At 42.4% G+C, this 18,444-nt stretch overlaps 1 protein-coding gene across 12 annotated transcripts in view; it reads right to left on the bottom strand.

Moving 5' to 3' along the window:
- The window catches only part of LOC135901256 (uncharacterized), a 73,249-nt gene that overhangs the window by 43,399 nt on the left and 11,406 nt on the right, over positions 1–18,444 (bottom strand). For 7 of the 12 annotated variants that reach the window (XR_010564061.1, XM_065430995.1, XM_065430988.1 and 4 more), the window contains exons 4-5: positions 17,395–17,468; positions 2,109–2,214 (exon numbers count right to left, since the gene is read on the bottom strand). Coding sequence is in view for 2 of the 12 variants with exons in the window: in XM_065430984.1 (XP_065287056.1) it covers positions 17,395–17,433 (39 nt within the window). In the remaining 10 variants the exon portion in view is untranslated. Of the gene's footprint in view, positions 1–2,108; positions 2,215–5,316; positions 5,463–10,222; positions 10,767–17,394; positions 17,469–18,444 lie in introns of those variants that run through there. The other 5 variants (XM_065430984.1, XM_065430989.1, XM_065430985.1 and 2 more) reach the window with 3 other exon arrangements.

Here is an 18,444-nt window from a genome sequence, read left to right on the forward strand (position 1 = left end):
TTTAAACAGACAAGTGCAGTATATACAATGCATCTTGACGACCGCATCTGGAAAGTATTACACCGCTGCACGCCACAAAAACAGCTGAAATTTCTAATCAAACGCCGCATGTCCGTCTTAAGGAAGCCACGCTCCGGGCCAGAGCGTCGAGGTCAGATGCACAAGTGTGCCTAGATGGGCCTACGTACTAATTTGCATTGCTGAAACATCACTTACTGCGACACATGACTTCAGGATTAATCAAGGCTATAGCAGTTACTTGTTTGATCAGTTGCTTTACAAGACAATGTAAAGTTTATAGAAATAATAAAACCTACAACCCGAATGTTTGCGAGTCTGTTGTTACTCCGTGCCTTAGGAAGAGGGACGCACTTCTGTTTCATTTGCTTGTTCCCACATCGTGCACTCGCGGGCTCAGAAAACGAAACTATCTATGGGTTTCTACTGAGTTGAAGCGTGCGATCGTGTTCTTTTATCTGCTTGAGTTTGCCTCGGTGCTCGTGTGGCAATGACTTATGCTGCTAGTCGGGTGTTCTTATGAACAGCGTGCAAGATCATGCCTTGCATGAAACGAAACAAACGCAACAGCTAGTGCGTGAGACTGTCACTGAATGTGTACCGTGCAGCAAGAACGCAAGAGGAGAAAAAAGTGGGGGGAAAAGGGGGAGGGACCGGTGACATATGCGTCATGCGATCATCTGGCTCCGATATAAGAGAACACGGAACGATTTTCGCTTGTAGAGGCTAGAAGGAGTCAAGTGGAGAGAGTGTCTAAGTTGGCGGTGAATCTCTCCTCCTGAAAACATGGGTTCGCGACAGTTCATGTAATTGCATCTCTGCATTAACGAATAAATTTGAAAAATTATTGCGACAGAACGCTCTGTAGAAAGCATGTAACAACTCCTACCGTATAACCAAAATTTGCTATGGGGCCTGGTGAGGGGCCCTTTAAACACTGCTATGGCCAATACTTGCTAAATAATCTTTACAGACTAGACGAGTTTGCCTCACTGTATGCAATCATGGCTTCTTCAGTACGGTACATGGTACTACAAGGCAAAGTCGGTGTGTGTTATGCTGCCTGGTACTGCAATAGCTGCAACTGTTTTTCTCTGCAGCACCAGTGTTGCACAAGTCACTTTGTATCACTGGTACTGTAGTACTTTTGTCACAGGGCTGCACTATTGGTGTGGAATCGTTCTCTAAACATACCAGTGTTTTGCCACCTAAACACACATGGCTCACTTGGTTACAGACTGCATGGTGCCAGCTTGCACCTATAACCAATGCATTCTGGGGGCGAAACACTTCCAGCTCGTTTCTAGAACAGTTAATATTAACCAGCAGTAGTCCAGCAGGCCAATTTCAACTAGCACCATTTGTAACTGGAACCAGTCATAAGTGTTCCTATTTTCACTTGGGACCAATCAGGTCCTAGTTTAAATTATTGCATTTTCACTTCAGTAGGTGTTAAATTTTGGAGGAGTATTTAATGAAAAATAGGAGCTGTGAGCATTCTGCACTTTAAGAATGTGAGGGCTCCAACCAAGGCATTAAGTGTTGAAGCTTTGCAGTTACACAAAGCTTGGAGCTTTATTTTTTATTTTTGTCAATTTATAGGCAGTGCTTGGCCTAAGGCACCTTTCAAAAAGAATCGGCACACACTACACTTCAGTGCTAATGCTGTCCTAGATACAAAACTCCTTTACAACTAAGAATACTGAATTAACAACTAAATGTGATCTTTAGTGACACCTTTCTACCAGTACACAGTGTGTGGACTGAGCAGGCGATTCAAGGTACTGCCCATAGCAATAATTTTCATTTGTTTCTCATTTCTCTTCCCAAAACTAGTTGCTCCAACAGTAATGAAACGATGGTTACTTCTTACTGTGGAGCAAAATGTCTTGCAGCTTACATAAAGCTCACAAATCCTGCTGTTTTTGTTAATCATGGCTTCTATAATTACCTATCAAAGCAGATGAGCCATGAAAACACTTATTGACTTTTATGTTGCTTTAGAGCTTACTGAAGCTCCAGTGTATATAAGGGTAACATACCTGCCAGTCCAGGAGTAATGTGCCTGTCATGACAATGCATTGACTTACACTGAATTGAATCTGTCCTCAAGGTCCGTTAAGAATGCTTGGTACTACAGCTCCAGGCCAAAGCACACAGGCCCAAATGAATGCGCAGTTATGGAATTGTCACATCCTTAAATGAAGAAAAGAAAAAATAAATCACAATAACATAAGTATACATTCTTAAGCCAAATTTAAAGATATACACTAGACAGGAGCCATCAGTGAATGGCTAACAATATCATACCACCTCCCCTTCCCTTTTGTTTCAATACTGTAAGACAACCACTGATTTTAAAGGGGCCCTGAGACACTTTTTGAACATAAGAAAGCACTGCCAATCTGTAGACAAGGCTTCTGTAAACATGTGAGCCAAATATTATTGCACTGCATGCAGCAGAGAATTCACAATCTCGTCTCAAAAACGGTAAAAAAATTGCTTCCTCTCTCCTTCGCAGTGCCGGTAGCAGCTACATTGCAAGCGGGAGCAAGTGGTCCCAATAGTCACTGGCGGATTCCGTGATCGTGAGAACATTCTCTGTAATACTATAATTGCCAGATCTAAGTTAAATGAAAATTATAAGCGCAATCTCAAAAAGACCAAAAAAGGACTTCATCTTTGTTCTTTCAGTCTCAATCAACAGTCATCCACCTAATGTTGTGTTTTCTCCTCCAACCACATGAGGCAGCATCCTGCGCACTACATGTGTGCTCTTTCAAACATTACATGCCTGAGTCAGTCACTTGCTTTGCACTGAGTCCTCTACGACAATTCTCACCAATGCATATAGTCCTCTTACAGACTACACGTACGATTGCTTGCATGCACTAGCTAACTTCTATGTACTTTATACCTGCCACACCTCATGAGCGGCAGCGCATACTCACTCTCGTCTATACGCCTTGGCAGACATCACTTCGTATTAAGACAATGATAGCCCTTCAAAATGCCCTATCTGGACTTGGCTACTATCTGTCAGTCAAGCTCGTGCAGGATGAGCTGGTCTGGACCACGTAGCACGACCAGACATAGCACCGAGCACATGAGCCCGCACTCCAGCCCTAGTGTGCCCATAGTAAACGTTACACTATACACACAGCAGTTGCATGCAGCTGCGTCTGCTGCATGGCGAAGATACTGTGGCCACCATGGGGTACCACGATAAGACCTCTGGTCAGCAAGACGTTCTGACAACCGTGTGGTCTGATTGGTCTCTGAGGTTGACAAAGCTACAGGTGCATGGTGACAAGAGGCAGCCCGCTGCCCATCTCGCATTGAGAGGGCACCATGCATGACTGAACAAAAAGTAGCGTTGTAGAAAAAAAAAAGAAAAGAAAAAAAAGAAAATGCCCCACTTTACAGCGGGGCCTTGCCCCCTTGCCATCGCGAAGTGTAGCTTAGCTTCCAGCGCGCTATGAAGACGAATGGATTGAAAAAGCCGCAGGCCGATGCAATGGTAACCTCCAACTCTGCTCATACTTGAAGGATTTGAAAATCTTTTCAGCAGGAGATCCGTGAGGCAACATAATCCTCTAGTGAGGTCATTCTATGACTACTTGGGACAGTGTTTCAGAGCCCCTTTAATAAACATCAGTAAAAGACTTGCTTTTTTAATTAGACAACTCAACGCAACCATTAGGAGTTGTACATAATAAGGTAAGCACTGAAACACCTCACAAAGTTGTGTGCCAAAACTAAGAAAACCAAAAACGTATGACCGTCTTGGACACAGCCAACATACTTATGTTTAGAATTTATGGATCAGCAGTGTCCTCCCCCCTTTCCTCCCTAAAACATTATTTCTGTGCAAAGTCCATTTAGCTTTGCGAGTGAAAAGCAGTCAGGGAGCTTTCCAACCATTTGCAGCACAATGCAGTGTGAACACTATTTCCAAAAGCGCTATAAAAATAAGCTGCCACAGTTAGTGTCTTCTCAGAGGCAGCATGGCTGATAACTGCGAGCAGAACAGTACATTTCAGGGTACAGTGGTGAAATGTGGAAAGGAAGTGATGGCACAATTTGCATAGTGAATGAAAGTCCGGCTTCAAACTAGCTACTGGCCCCATGCCAAGCAGTGCATTAAAATCCACAAACCACGTGCACAATAGAGCCACCTGGCAGTTATGCAGTAGCAGTGACAGGAGCACAATAAGGGCATCTTGTGCTAAAACAGCTTATTACTGCGCACCTGTTCAATAATATTGAAGGTTTAGGTAGTATATTTTTTCTTTCAAATCTAAGAAAACTTTTCTTCGCTGCTGTAACCATCCTTGCTCCGTGACAATAACCACGTAATAATGACCTCTTTTCCAGCTAAACTTTACATCAAAACATTATACAATCCTGTTTACACTGATATGTTGCAAACCAGCCTTTGAGTCACCCCTAAGAAGTAGTGCAGTCTCTAATGTGCATAACCTTTTTGACTGCAGTCATGCTAAGTAAATGTCCTGATATTTCATAGCGACTTCCTTTTTCTCATCTGTAAAAGTGACTTCAGTATCACTACAATATCATTTGAACTACATCTTAGCATGAAGACCCAATGCAAGAAATAGCAAATTATATGCAACACAAGTAACTGACTAAGTAGTACAAGCGCAAGACAAATATAAAGTGACAATTTTTGCAAAATCTGCTATCCGTTTTCTGTATTTTATACTACGTAATAAAAGCAAGGAAATAATGTAGAAAGAAAGTTGTATCACAAATCTGTGGACTATAAGCACAGAATAATGAAATACAGTAAATGGTTTATTTAATCTAACTGCACTGAATATGATCATCAGTTGGCGAACAAAGGCTCTTGCTCTGAAAAAGGCAAGTCCCCATGCCAAAATGTTGGCACTGGGCTGAAGCTTCCCTTATCCACTGCTAGTCAATTCAATCTACATCTTCTGTGACCTTTTGTCTCGTTTACACTACATACTGAATGAAAAAGTTGGACACGAAAAAAGTTATTCTCTCCTACTTTCCCCTTTGTTTTAAACAACATCGCACAGTTACTTAGTTTAGAAGTGCAAGAAAAAGTAATGAAAGGTTGTGCATCTTGAAGGGACGTACGTATAAGCATGGTCAAGCCTTTTACTATCTATCTGTAATGAAATGAATATGAGCTAAAGGCAATAAGGGCAGGTAAATCATAAAACCTCAATTACCATATGCACTCGAGTAAGGACTGCACTCGTTAAGAATTGCACTCCAAAATTGAAAAAGGTTCACACCCCAATTCGAGCTAGTCCATGAGGTCTTTAAGCAATGTTGTGAAAAGCTTGAGTCACAGGCATTTCTAGCGCCATGGATGGCAGACAGGACAACCGTATCCGTGAATGTGGTGCCAAATCAAGCATGAGTAGTGGCAGCAGCAACAGTGGTGAGGACTAGACGAGCATGAGGTGCATGGCATGCATGGCATGCATGGCATGCATGCAGGAACAAATAAATTTGTTATGAAAACAATAGTCTTTACTGTTTTCATGCAAAGGAATCATAAGGGTTACACACAACCAGAAAAATTGTACCAAAATGGCTCACCCATGTGTAAGGGCCACTCCTCAAGAAGAATGTGAAAAGAAGTGTGGTTTTTACACAAGTATATATGGTATATTTTTGTCAATAAGTTACTAGTGATGTGAAAAATTAATTTCAGTTTCTAACACGGACATTTCTAAAGTTCTGGCATGACAAATTGTAAGCACTGGCATTTTAATGTTACCATAGTAATTTGTAAACAATGATGATTCTACTTTGCTAAAAGACTTAATTTGTGAGATATATGTATATTTCAAAAGCAAAGCCTTTCCGTAAAGCAATGCATCTAGGCCTTTTAGAAGTGTCAACTTTGATGTACTCTACCACAAAACTTGTGTAACATGTTTTTGATTCTTAAGTGCAAATCAGAAAGCTGAACAAGGTACGGAAAAAAATTTTGATGCAGGTTTTTCTGCATTCAATGTACAAAATGCTTACACAGCAACATTCCCTTAAGTTTTGAATGGCTGAAGCATGTTGGCTTATCAGATACATAAGCTTTACACCATTTTACTTGGCCTTTAAAGGAGAACATAAGGCGCAATTTGAACATTTTAGATAGCTTGTTTTATTAAATAAAAGCGCACCAAGTTGACAGAACAATGTTGTGTGAACAAAGTCTAAAAATTTCTGACGAAAAAAGCTATCCGGCATGCTGCACTTGTAGGCTTTCCAGTAAAATTAAACATCTTGACATTAGTTAAACACGAATGAACTTTGACATAACTAAGCAGCATGCAAATGCTGTGTAGCACCTAACAGTTTTAATGGTTTTTGTACTCAAACATAATGTCTCAGAAGAAAAGTATGTGTGGATCTGTTGATGCAAGTCATCAGGCAGTGACACACAAAAATAGGAAGAAAATGAAGAACGCTTAACAACTGACCTTCGTTTCACTAAAACATTCACCAATGATTATGATACTTGCTAATGCGATTTCTGAACGCATCTCTACACGTGTTTTCATTTCACAATACATTGGCTGCTGCGGACAATCTGTCTCTAGGAGCACATTGCAAACGGAACAAGTCTGGCGTGACTGCCTCGCTAATCGGGAGACCGCGAGAGGCAGTGCATGGGTGACGCGTGGGGATGATTCACAGCCACTGCTGCAGACAGACCACCGCTCATGCAGCATTTTGTTTCCATATATGGCATCGGTGGACACAGTTGCCGCATGCCATCGGTGAACAGACAACAGTACACTACTCTGGCGCTATCTTGTAGCTGCTGTCGCTGCAGAGCCCGTCTTGCGCAGCACTACGCTTTTCTTATCACGCTTTCGCCATACCCACCTCCTCCACTTTAATCCTCACACTCTCTTCGCTAACCCTGTCTTTCATCCCCCGCTGCGCTCTCCGTTCCCTCTTTAATCCTTCGTTCTGCTCGTTCGCTCGGTCAAGCCGAGGGAGGACACCGAGGGACACTGATGCTAAACTCGGGAATGGGTGCTTAAGAGCTGTGCTCTAAAATCAAAACAGATGAACAAATATATAAACATTTTCAGAGCCTATAAAATATGAAACCAAGACCTATACATAGGAAAGCCAGTGCCATGTCTACTCGTCCATTGCAACGACACTGTTCACACCACAAATTTCTCTGCCATATAACTGATTGGCAGCAGAGCCTCGTAAAGTCAAAAGGTGGTGATAATTAGGAATCTGACATATAAAATGCAACTGCTTTCTCATCAGCTAATGCAGTAGGTTAATATAAACAAGAATAACGGCACGGAACGGAACGTTCAAGTACTAACCCAATGATGTAGGCGCTCATTATAATACTGTCACTAGTACTCAACCACTCATAATAAAATGATCATTGCATCGCATGATTAGACGGAAGGAAATGCTACTTGTCCAGTTCTATTTGATTCTGAGAAAAAAGGAACTCATTGACGTTACACTTGACAATGACGCAGGAGGTCAAAATGTTTCATTTTCGCTCAACTCTGCATTGCCCACGCTTTCGAATTTCAGTAGGTCCGTTATTGCGTAGTGCTGCACTGGTTTTGTTGGCTCACGAAACTCACACAAACTGCAAGTAGCAGATAATTCCAAGTGCCTGTGACGCCGCAAGATGCCCGAACGGTCCACGCCACTTGACCAAGAGTAGTAGCAGTGAAGAATCCAATGCTCCGTCTTAGCTCAGTTTTTCTAAAGCCGTGCGTTTGCATTTTTGCAAAATACCTTTACCTTAGTGCCGTCTGTCAGGCGCTGGTTTCTGGAATGGTATTTTAACAGTTCATGTTGACTTAATATTTGCCTTTAGTGTCCTTTTAAAAGTGCTTTGACAGGGGCTAGTTGGTATGGCATGTCTTGTTTGTCATAAGCCGCTTTGCTCAGGTAACACACCCACACTGGCACAGAAAACCATTTGTGCAATGGTTTATATTTCTGTGTAACTGTTCCTTTGTGTTACTTGATCAGCGCGACATACACATAGCACAATTGGTAGTGCAACGCACATGTAATGCAGAGGTGGGTTCGGTTCCCACAGGTGACAAGTTATTTTGTTTTTATTGTCCACTTTCATTTCCCTTTAATTTATTTCTACACTTCAATTAACTACAAATAACTTTCCCTATGCTTACCTTGGCTCCATTATCTGTTGGCTACATATGGTTGCGATTAACTAAAACTGGGCCCCTCAATTCTTTCTCTTCTCGTTCACTGGATAGCAAGCGTCTAAACGATGGCAGGTTTGATGCATTCAGGTAGCATACAAGTGTTTTTGGACATGTGCTTGCTCCTAAAGTTTACGTAGTATGTGACGTCATCGGTCAGAAGGATGTTTGTTCCACATCCTCCACAATCACCTGGAGTGGTGCTGGCTAACACTCCCCAAGTTAGATCTCGCACACATACATAAGTACCAAAGAATGTGGATGGGGGAACAGCTGCCACCATAGCACATTTGGTCGTGCAATAAACATGTAATGCAGTGGTTGTGGGTTTGGCTTCCACCGGCAGCAAGCTGTCTTTTCATCGACTTTAATTGCCCTTTAACTGATCATTTCTACACATCAATGAAACACTAGAAATAACTTCCCCTATGCTTTCCTTGGCTTCATCACCTGTTGGCTTTGTATGTTTGTGATGAACAAAAATTGGGCCCCTCAGTTCCCCTTCCTCTCGTTCAATACAACAACCAACACTACAACAGCTGTTGAATGTTTAACTGCTGGAAGTTGTGCAGATCTCCCTGAATTCTACTTACTTTGCCTTTGTGCTGCCTCACAGTTAGCTTTTGCTGCTGTGTACTCACTAAATCTTTACAGCACTGGGAAAGAAGGAACATGCTATAGTCAAACTGATGAGTTTGTATTGCAGAATCATGGTATACCTACAGACAGTGGCGTAGCTAGGTCGTCTGGCACTCGGGGCCCATAGGTCTTCTGTCACCACCCCCCCCAACCCCCCCGGGTGTAGCCGGCAGAACACAGTTGCAAATTAGCGCTACACGTCTCAATCATGTCTCCACAATTTCTTTTTCTTTTGTCCCCATTTTCCTTGTACCATCCACACCAAATTTAGTCACCGACCCTACCTGTACCACTGACAATTATAGTCTTCATAAGCAAAGTACCTTGCAGTGTGAACAGGTGATGAATAGATCCATCAATTTGCTTCTAGTTGGAGTTTTTGATACTATGTGGTCTGTGTGCAATTTTTCTTTTCATCTTCAGCTGCTTGAATGCTTGCACTGGAAATATGGCTTGCCTGCAAGCCACATATCTGGGAACCTTGGTACAATTTTTGTTCTTTATTAAGGCACGGAAAGTTTGGAGTGTTTAATTGCCAGAATTGTGGTGCAGAAAAAGACAAGGAATGACAGAAGCAACACAAACAGTTGCTTCTGTCATGTCTTGTCTTTTGCTGTGCCACAATTTTGGTAATTAATCATGCACCAACTAGCTTAGCAACGTGTTTTCCTCTTCCTCCCCTGTTATGTGCAATTTTATGTGAAAAGTGCTGCTTTTGACAAAGTTATTCGTCGGCTCAGTCTTAAAGAAGTAATGACACAAAAACCTTATCTCACTTTTTTATTATGTAACTGTCAACTTGCTAATCATGGTGTGAAACCTCAATTCGTGAAGAGCACAGGTAATAAATAATTAATTTCACTGACTTTTAATGCAATCACTACAAAATGTAAGTCAAGTGTTGCAAAGCTTCAGATGTGAAGTATGGAAACCCGTATGGGTTTCCTTTGTAGCAATTGCTACGAACAGGTGGATGTCTGATTTTCCCTTTATTCATTGCTTCTCTCCACCTTACGGGTTTCCGCAGAACTACTATGTCAAACTCTTGCCTTTGCTTCGTGTTGTCGCCAAATTCGACTTCGCCCTGCCATCTGCTAGCCGCCTGGTTAGCTCAGATAGTAGAGCGGCTGCCCCGGAAAGGCGGTGGTCCCGGGTTCGAGTCCCGGACCAGGACGAATTTCTCTTCAACTATGAGGCTTTTCTTTCGAGGAACCCGTATGGGTTTCCTTTGTAGCAATTGCTACGAACAGGTGGATGTCTGATTTTCCCTTTATTCATTGCTTCTCTCCACCATGTGGGTTTCCGCAGAACTACTACGTCGAACTGTGTCTTTGTGCTCCGTCACCAACTTGACCACAACGATATATCCTTGCTGTGTCACCATTTCGGCAGTCGTTAGACTACGCTGCATTCCAGGGGAATACACTCTTTCTGTTGCCAAAGTGCAGACAATGCACGCACCTCTTTCACCTGCACTTCAAGGCGACGCCAGTGCTCTCATACCTCTTCCCATTCTGCCTCAAGCTGCTGAGTTCTGAATATTTGTGGCTCAGGAGATTTTTCTTCAGCCCTGGGGCTAACTCGGCCTGCCATCCTTTATAGTTTTCATTCGACACCCCACTGCCATCGGTAATGTGCTGGGTCTAGGAGGGATTATGGAAGGTCCATACGCTTGGAAAGTGATGCACTGCACACACTGGCTGTCAAGTCAACTGCAAGCTCAACAGCGTCACATCACTGTCAAAATTACATGTTGATGGAGGAAATACTAGCTTTTGTATTTTGTGCCCTTGAATAATAGACTTGGCAGTTTTATCCATGCAGCAGCACTTGGATGCTCGCGCTTCCCGTGCCAGCTGAATTCATCTGGTAACACTGACACCCCTAAAACCGACCATGCAAATGAAGGAACAGTGGAGGGACCTCCGTCACTGCATGATGGCATGTAGAGTGCTGAGCATATTTATCGTGTGAATATGGCTTCACTTGGCAGCCTACCTTAGATGCCCATGAAGTTGGGCTAGTGTGTTGGGGCTGAAGAACACAACAGGCACTCTACACCTGTTCCCCACTTTTTTTTTTTTTTTCGAAGTGTGCGCATCTTTTGTACATAGGTCACAACATCTGGCCCCTGACCACTCTGCTCACTGGCTCTTGCGTGCTGGCATGTCCACTTTCCAATTCTGCAGCAAGGGTTCAGCCACTGATGTTAGCACTGAATGAAGGAAAGCTGTTTAGAAAGCGCAGTTAAATGATTATTAAAACTGACCTGCATCTTGCAAACACATGACCTCTTGAGTGCTTACACCATGCAAAATTTACTAATACCTCTTTTCATAAGCTTATAGTGAGTGTAGTCATAGGGCAGCTCTTTCTTTGCTCATGGTGAATAGCACCAGCAGACATGGTCCTTAAAAATATGAGTCGTAAACCTAAAATTTGAAACGTGCTAAGAAGGCCTTTGCTGTAATGTTTGATATCGTTTAAATCCTTTTCAATCTGAAAACAGCTGTTAACTCAGTTTATCACAATTAAAGTTGTCCATATAACTAAAGATGTTACACACATGTATACCCCGAAAGCAGTTTTCAAATAATACTATATCAATTTTTAAGAGGGAAATGTCACAAACAATGGTGCTATGCATGGTCCTATACAAATACCCTTCTTTTGTGAAAACAGCCAATTGTGAAATGAAATAAAGGCATTCTTCAGTTTGGTTTCAAGTAAAGCCAAAACATTTTCCATGCTCATACCGAATAGTGTTTTGAAAAGAACATTGCCATTGACATTTATACAATTCTGACAGCTAAAAACAGTTTGTGTGGCACAAAATAAATCAAGTCTTCAACATCAGCAGAGAAACCATAATGTATGCTCCGATTTTGCAAGAATAATCTCGTGATATCATCAGTTTACTACGAGAAAGAGATGAATATGAAGATATTTTAGGGTTTTTCACAAGAACCTGCTCACTTGAATTTGCCATGTGCCATGCTTACAAACAATTGCTCTCCAGGGATATCTTGCTTGTGCATCTTTACACTAAAATTACAGTCAAGGAACTGCATATGCTCTTATTAATGCTTTTAGTGAGGTGCTGCAGGTCGTTCTGTTCACAAAATCTAAAGAAAGCCTTCTTAGTTTTTTGGATTACTGATCTTTATGAGAACAAGATTCTTGTGGATTGCCCGCAGTGTTCTTTTTTTTTTCATTACACATGCCTTTCTGCATGACAAAAGTGGGCTCTTTATCAGCCTGTAGAAGGAACAGGTTATTGTGCTTGAAGTGAGGAAGACAAGCGCTGAAAATAACTATTTCACTAGAGAAGCAAATAAAGAATAAGAGAGTAGAAGTAAAGAAGTTGCTAGTGCCTGTGAGGTATGCCCATGTTTCTTGCTTTGTGACTGTGCCACCGCGTTACATTGCGTCCCTTACCCATTGCACAGAATCATGGCACATTCAGGCGACCCACGGCAACATCGACCATTCACCAGGAGCCTCTATGGCACTGCACAAAGATGGCCCCACAACTGTGGAAAATAGCCAGTTACTTAGAAACATGTTGTCCCTTTGCACCTAAGTCACCGCTGCAAAAGGGGACAAGTTGGCCCAAGGAGATCGAATTATTTTTGTAAGCCCTCTTTCATTTTACTGCAGTTTTAGTTGATGTTTAAACATTTTCTATCAATTTATTACATGCTTAACCATGCAGATTTGTCAATGTTTATGTATCAGTCTCCTGCTTCACATGCAAAGCAGAAGACCGAGTGCTGTGTTTGGTGAGAAGTTGTGCTGCATTTGGCGAGCTTTTTGAGCTAGTCAAATTAAAAGGTGATGTAATAATTTGTTGCACTCTGGAGAAATATTGTTTTCATGCCATAATTACAAGGTCAACAGCTATTCATTAAAGGAAAAAAAAAAAGAGAAAATGCTCATGTCAGTACACGTTTGAAGTTCAGCTACAATTATGGCCTGCCAACTTTTTTTTACCTTTCTTTTTAACATTGCACTCATTCCCTTTATGCTGATATTCCAATCCAAATCACTTTCTGCTGTTGTGATTTAAATTCAAGTAATATTATGGCAGTGCCTATAAGTGCACCTGTGGTGCAGCGTTCAGCATATTGTGCTTCTACCATGTCAACCCAGGCACAAAATCAATGCCAACACATTTTCCTCTACTGGTAAGCCAATCCAGTGGTGGTGCTACATTTGTAGCACATTCATAGTGATATTTTCGAACTAACCAAACATTGCTAGGTTTCATGACCTCCCCACACTTAACCCTGACCCGCCCTATGTTTCAATTACCAGATTCGTTATAGGCTGCACTGCAGCTCAGTACTAATTGGAAAAAGAGATGGAAGCATTCAATTCACAGGCTGTACAACAAAGCTGTAAATGCATTTAGAAATTGCAAATAAAAAACTGACTCGCCACCCCGGCATTGCGAAACTGGATGTCCAGCGAAGCTGTTGAAAACCGCCTCTACAACTGCTGAGGGGGGTATGCAATGCTTTATTGCTTTAGAGTAATGGTAGTAATGGTAATTTAGAGTAATGGTAGTGATGGGAGTAACAGTAATTTTCACAGCACGCCGCTGCCCATAGAGATGCTGCAACAACGTTGAAATCAGTTGCTAGGCTGGTTCTTCTATATACGAAAGGCTAGGGACGTCACTCCCCATGTCGCAAGCTGCCATCGGTGTGGCAGCTTGCGCAACGGTAATCTTTCACATATGCAGGGAGCGCTATGCGTTTCGCATTGTAATCAGGAGCGCTTTGTTCTGTGCTTGTTCTTTATTGAAATGTATGCTGTTCTGTATGCTGCATACGTGATTCTAAAGAAGGTATGCACTGTTCGCATCATTTTGCTGAGTGCTTAAGCCCCTGCCTTACAGCGGTACAAGCCACTGCTCCTCGCCCTGCACTACCACTGAGATCGGCCCACATTTTTACTGACGGACGCAGGCACGAAAAATGCCGACCAACTGCAATAAGTATGCATTCAGAACAAGTTTGTGAAATACCAAATACAGTTGGCCAACGATAAAACTACGAAGTTCAAGAACTGCAGCAAGTGCAGTAAGACCCCAATGTATCAACAAAAATTTTTTTTATAGTATTTGAGAGGAGCCCCCACCTTTCCTTTGATTAATTTTTATTGTTCTAACACAATTTAGGCTGCTTTTAAAGTTGTTTAAATTGCACACTGCCCAGTTTCACTATCACAGTTATTTTGATATTCTCAACATTCCTAAAGCATCTTCCTTTTAGGGGCATTTTTATTCTGAATAACAAAAAAAAAAAACTACACAGAGCCAAATATTGGAAACAAGAAGAATGACTGGTCCTCAGGACCTTGGAGGCAACAAGGTAACTAAGGTGGTAACCAATCCCCACCAACACCTGGTTATGGGTGCAGTGCCATCAAGAAGAAAGCAATTACCACAAACCTTCTGGGAATCTTTCTTCTGCCAAGATCATCATTAAAAGTCAGCTAAGAGCTGTCATTATTGATGTGCTACTCTGCATTGATAATCTGGATGGCATTAAGGTCTGGAGAATCTCCACACTCCGTAATTTCGACGAGTGTCAAAACGGGCGCTACGCAAATATCACAGTTACGTGGCCAATCCCTTCAATTGTAAAGGTAAGGCCTGTGGCTAAGCATTCCGAGTAACGGGGACGCAGACTTGGTGACCAAGCTTCGCATGCGGAATCCTCAGACCCACAGCTAAGTATTTCGCGCATCGGTGCCTCCGACTGCGTGATTAAGCACATGGAGTGTCAACTCCTTTAGTACGGGGCTAGGCATTTCGCATGTCGGCACCTCGGACTGTGCGACTAAGCACATCGAGCGTCAACTCTATTATCATATGGCCACAATATCTCATAACAACACTAATCATACCACCCCTTCATAAAGAGTACCTCATCATGAGCTCTGTTCACTAGGCCCCTTGGGCTGGCACAGAAACCTGGCTGCAGAAGTGAGGCATTATACAAAAGTACAAGCTGGAAAGCACCTAACAACTGCATATGTATCAGTGGTTCTCTGATCCTAAGACCCACAGCCATTGCCAAGGGAAGATGACTCGGAAGGATGCTGAGAACCTTCACTCAGTAACATGGTCATTTCTACCAAAAGAAAAAAATGCCTCACTGATTGCACAGGAGGCTGCTAACAATGAGGCAGTCTTCAGGTATAACACTGGAACTGTATTCCTGTCCACACAGAGTTGTGCACCTCACTTGGTTTGAAACCCAAGCACCGTGTTCTTTGTTGTAGAGCAGCAGCAAAGAATGCCATACAAAAAAAGGGGAGGGGGGACGAAGGCACACCAGAAAAGAGAACACATGTCCAAGAAGCCCCACATCACAAAACGCACCAAACAATACAAATTTGGTGCCTTTTAGAGAACTGAAAAGAAGGTGAAACTTTGAGAGCCGTTTTCTCCATTGTTTTTTTTTTCCTTCCTGCTTAGTTTGTGGAGCTGATTTCGTTGTTACTGTTCAGCCTATTTTGACTCTTTTTTCTTGTCACATTCCTTGGGCTACAGCGCAGGGCGTGACAGTCTTGCTTTTGTATCTTGACTTTTTATAAATTTATGATGTTGCTATTCGTTCACCCCGAAAGTGTGCTTTATGCGAAGGTAACATAAAAAATTACACTCCAAAAAAATTTGTGTTGTGAAAAAACGAAATCCAGACTGTCACACTTTTCAGCACACATTTAGCTATACGGTCAATACTCATCAAGTCTTCCATCGCGTTTTGTAAGCTCCCCAGGCCTTCTACAAAGTTCCAAGGGAGAAACAAGGGAGAAAAATTCTGCTCAATAAAATGTTCTCAAGGTGTCAATCTGAAACGTTTATGGAAGCATCAGGGAGACATTCTAAACATTTGTGCCAATTTTCACCAATATCCATGAAGAAATAAGGAAGTTGATTTTCAAAGCCACATCCCCCCTAAAAAAACAATTGATGACAATAGACCATGAACTTTCATGACTATTTTTCTAGAACAACTGAGCAATGTTAGTGCGCTCTACAAGGCATACTACATCTCTTCCTTTATGCTGTGAAATCAACCATGCAACTCAAGGATTTGTCCAAGAAACAGGGTATTGTCCCAGTAAGCTGTTTTGATCATTTCTTGTAAGTCTCAGAATCTGCGAATTTCATTAACTTGTTGCTCAATAAAAATTTCATTCAAATGTTAACAAAGGCATATTTGGTGGAATTTCTGCACAAGATGGGCTTGCATATTAGAAGACTCCTACATGTCTTACTCAGAACACATTTCTTGTCGCCCCTATTAAGAGTATGAGTACTAGTCCTAGAGCTTCAGTACCAGGTGTTGCACTGTGGTGGGTGAAGTGCACGAATATGAGTGCAGTGTTCTGTGAAGTGGAAAAGAAAGATGACGACCAGAGCACGAGGGAATGCAGGACAAGAAAACAAATAAAAAAAGAACCAATCACTGGAAACCAATGAGCCTAGAGGAGACCAATCGCTGGGAACCACAGAGCTCCAAAGAGACCAATCCTGGGGGATTACAATGCTCTGAAGAAAACAAAAAGGCGGAGACCATTGGTGTAACGCGAAGTTGCAGGACGCTGGGGAAGAAGCTTGGCCACGGGACTGGCCGTTGAAGATGTGGTGTGTTTTGGACTTGGAACTGCCAAGACTTCACCCAACTGAAGCAACCAATCAAGGGCCAGCCAATGCCTCTCCACTAGAGAACGCTTTGCGACTTTGCCAGGCCACAAGGTTCTACCACAAGGCCTGTGGACTGCTAAGCCTCGCCTGTGGGCAGAACACACAGTCAGGCTGTGGGTCCAAGTTTGCAGACATCTGCAAAGTTCTTCATGCTGGGCCAACTTCCACTCAGCCAACTTTAGAACTACTGTATGCCAGCCATCTCCAATTCAGTGCTCTACTCGACCAGAACTAGGGTGAGCCCATAATGGTCAACAATTTTGAGTAACCGTGTTTTGCCGTTGGCTTTCTTGCATACTGTTACACGAGTTTTCGCCCATGAATGTGCATTCAATTGCCTCCCGCTGTTAATTGTTTTACTAAGTGTTAGTAATCTACTTCCCATTTCTTTCCTTCTTGTGTGTACTAAACATGTTGTGTAACTTTTTTGCAAACGGCTTTGTCCTCATTTGGGCACACTGAGGTAAGGCCTCGGTGACCCATTCCAAATATAAAATACCTGCAACACACACACACTAGGCCACTTCCTTCAACACATAATTTTCTCCAAAGCATTGTGTTCAGTTTTCTTTAATGATAGCCAAATAAAAACCTTCCACATTTACTATCCCCGTTTCTAAATTGTAAAAACAGCTGTCATACCACAATAACATTAAACACCATGAAATGCTCTGATCAAAAAGGTTGCATTTTGAAACCAGGAGTCTGCTTTATTTTGTCCTCAGCATCCTTGACTTAGTTGGCAAAAGACACCCAAATACAGAGAGAAAGAATACAAAAACAAACCTGTTGGCACGCCATGCTAGGCTCGTCAGCAGTATCCATTAGCAAGGCAGATTATGCTGATTGGAGTACAAGGCCTGAGAAAGGAAAACAGGAAAACGAAATTGTGGTATAGTACAAAATATCTGCCCATTAGCTGGATACTAACAGAACCTAAATCTGAGCACTTTCACTGCACGACACAGTGCAAATTCTTCACTAATTTGCAATGAATTTTGTTTTTTCTCAATATCATACTAAATCACATAAAATTATTTCATTTAATCGCTCACAGGCAAGCATTTCTTATGTAATTAGTAAGAAAAGAAGCTTAAAAGGGCAATAAGCTTGTAGAATGTACATCACTTAGCATACTCAACCTGCTGGAAGTCATTCCTTAAGAATATTGTTACAGGAAGGAAGAAATGTGCGTCTATTCACAGATGGCTTTTAATGGCTGAGCCAACAAGCGTAGAGCAGCGATAATAATAAAACTCTCTTCGTCGTCTCCAAGGCCACTATCAGTGTCCTCTTATTCCCACATTACCGACTGTGACATCACCCCCGTCGGAAAAAGCACCTTATTGGTGCCGCTCATCGGTCTGAGAAAGGTAAGGTTTGAGACGGCTGACGTGGATGGTGTCAGAGAGAAGTGAAGGCACGGCGGCATCCAGCAGAGACACTTTATATGTGACAGGAGTCACCTGGTGAATGATGCAGTAAGGGCCATAGTATCGGGAGAGGAATTTCTCCGAAAGACCAACCCGCCGAGATGGATACCAAACTAGCCCAAGAGCACCTGGTTCGTAGTCCACGTCATGATGGCGCTGGCCGTAACGGCACTTCTAGTGTGTCTGTGAAGTAGAAAGACAAATGCAGGCAATCTGGCGTGCTAAGGTTGTTTTGGCTATGACATCCTGGGTGTACTCTGTCGGCGAGTCGAGTCGAGTGTGGTCGAAAGGTGAGTCTCGAAAAGCAAAGTCTGCTCACGGCCGAAGAGGAGATAGAAGGGTGAGTAGCCAGCTGTGTCGTTGCGCGAGCAATTGTAGGTGAGCGTGACAAATGGTAGAGCAA

This window comes from Dermacentor albipictus, chromosome 1 (assembly GCF_038994185.2).
Source record: "Dermacentor albipictus isolate Rhodes 1998 colony chromosome 1, USDA_Dalb.pri_finalv2, whole genome shotgun sequence".
NCBI lineage: Eukaryota > Metazoa > Arthropoda > Arachnida > Ixodida > Ixodidae > Dermacentor > Dermacentor albipictus.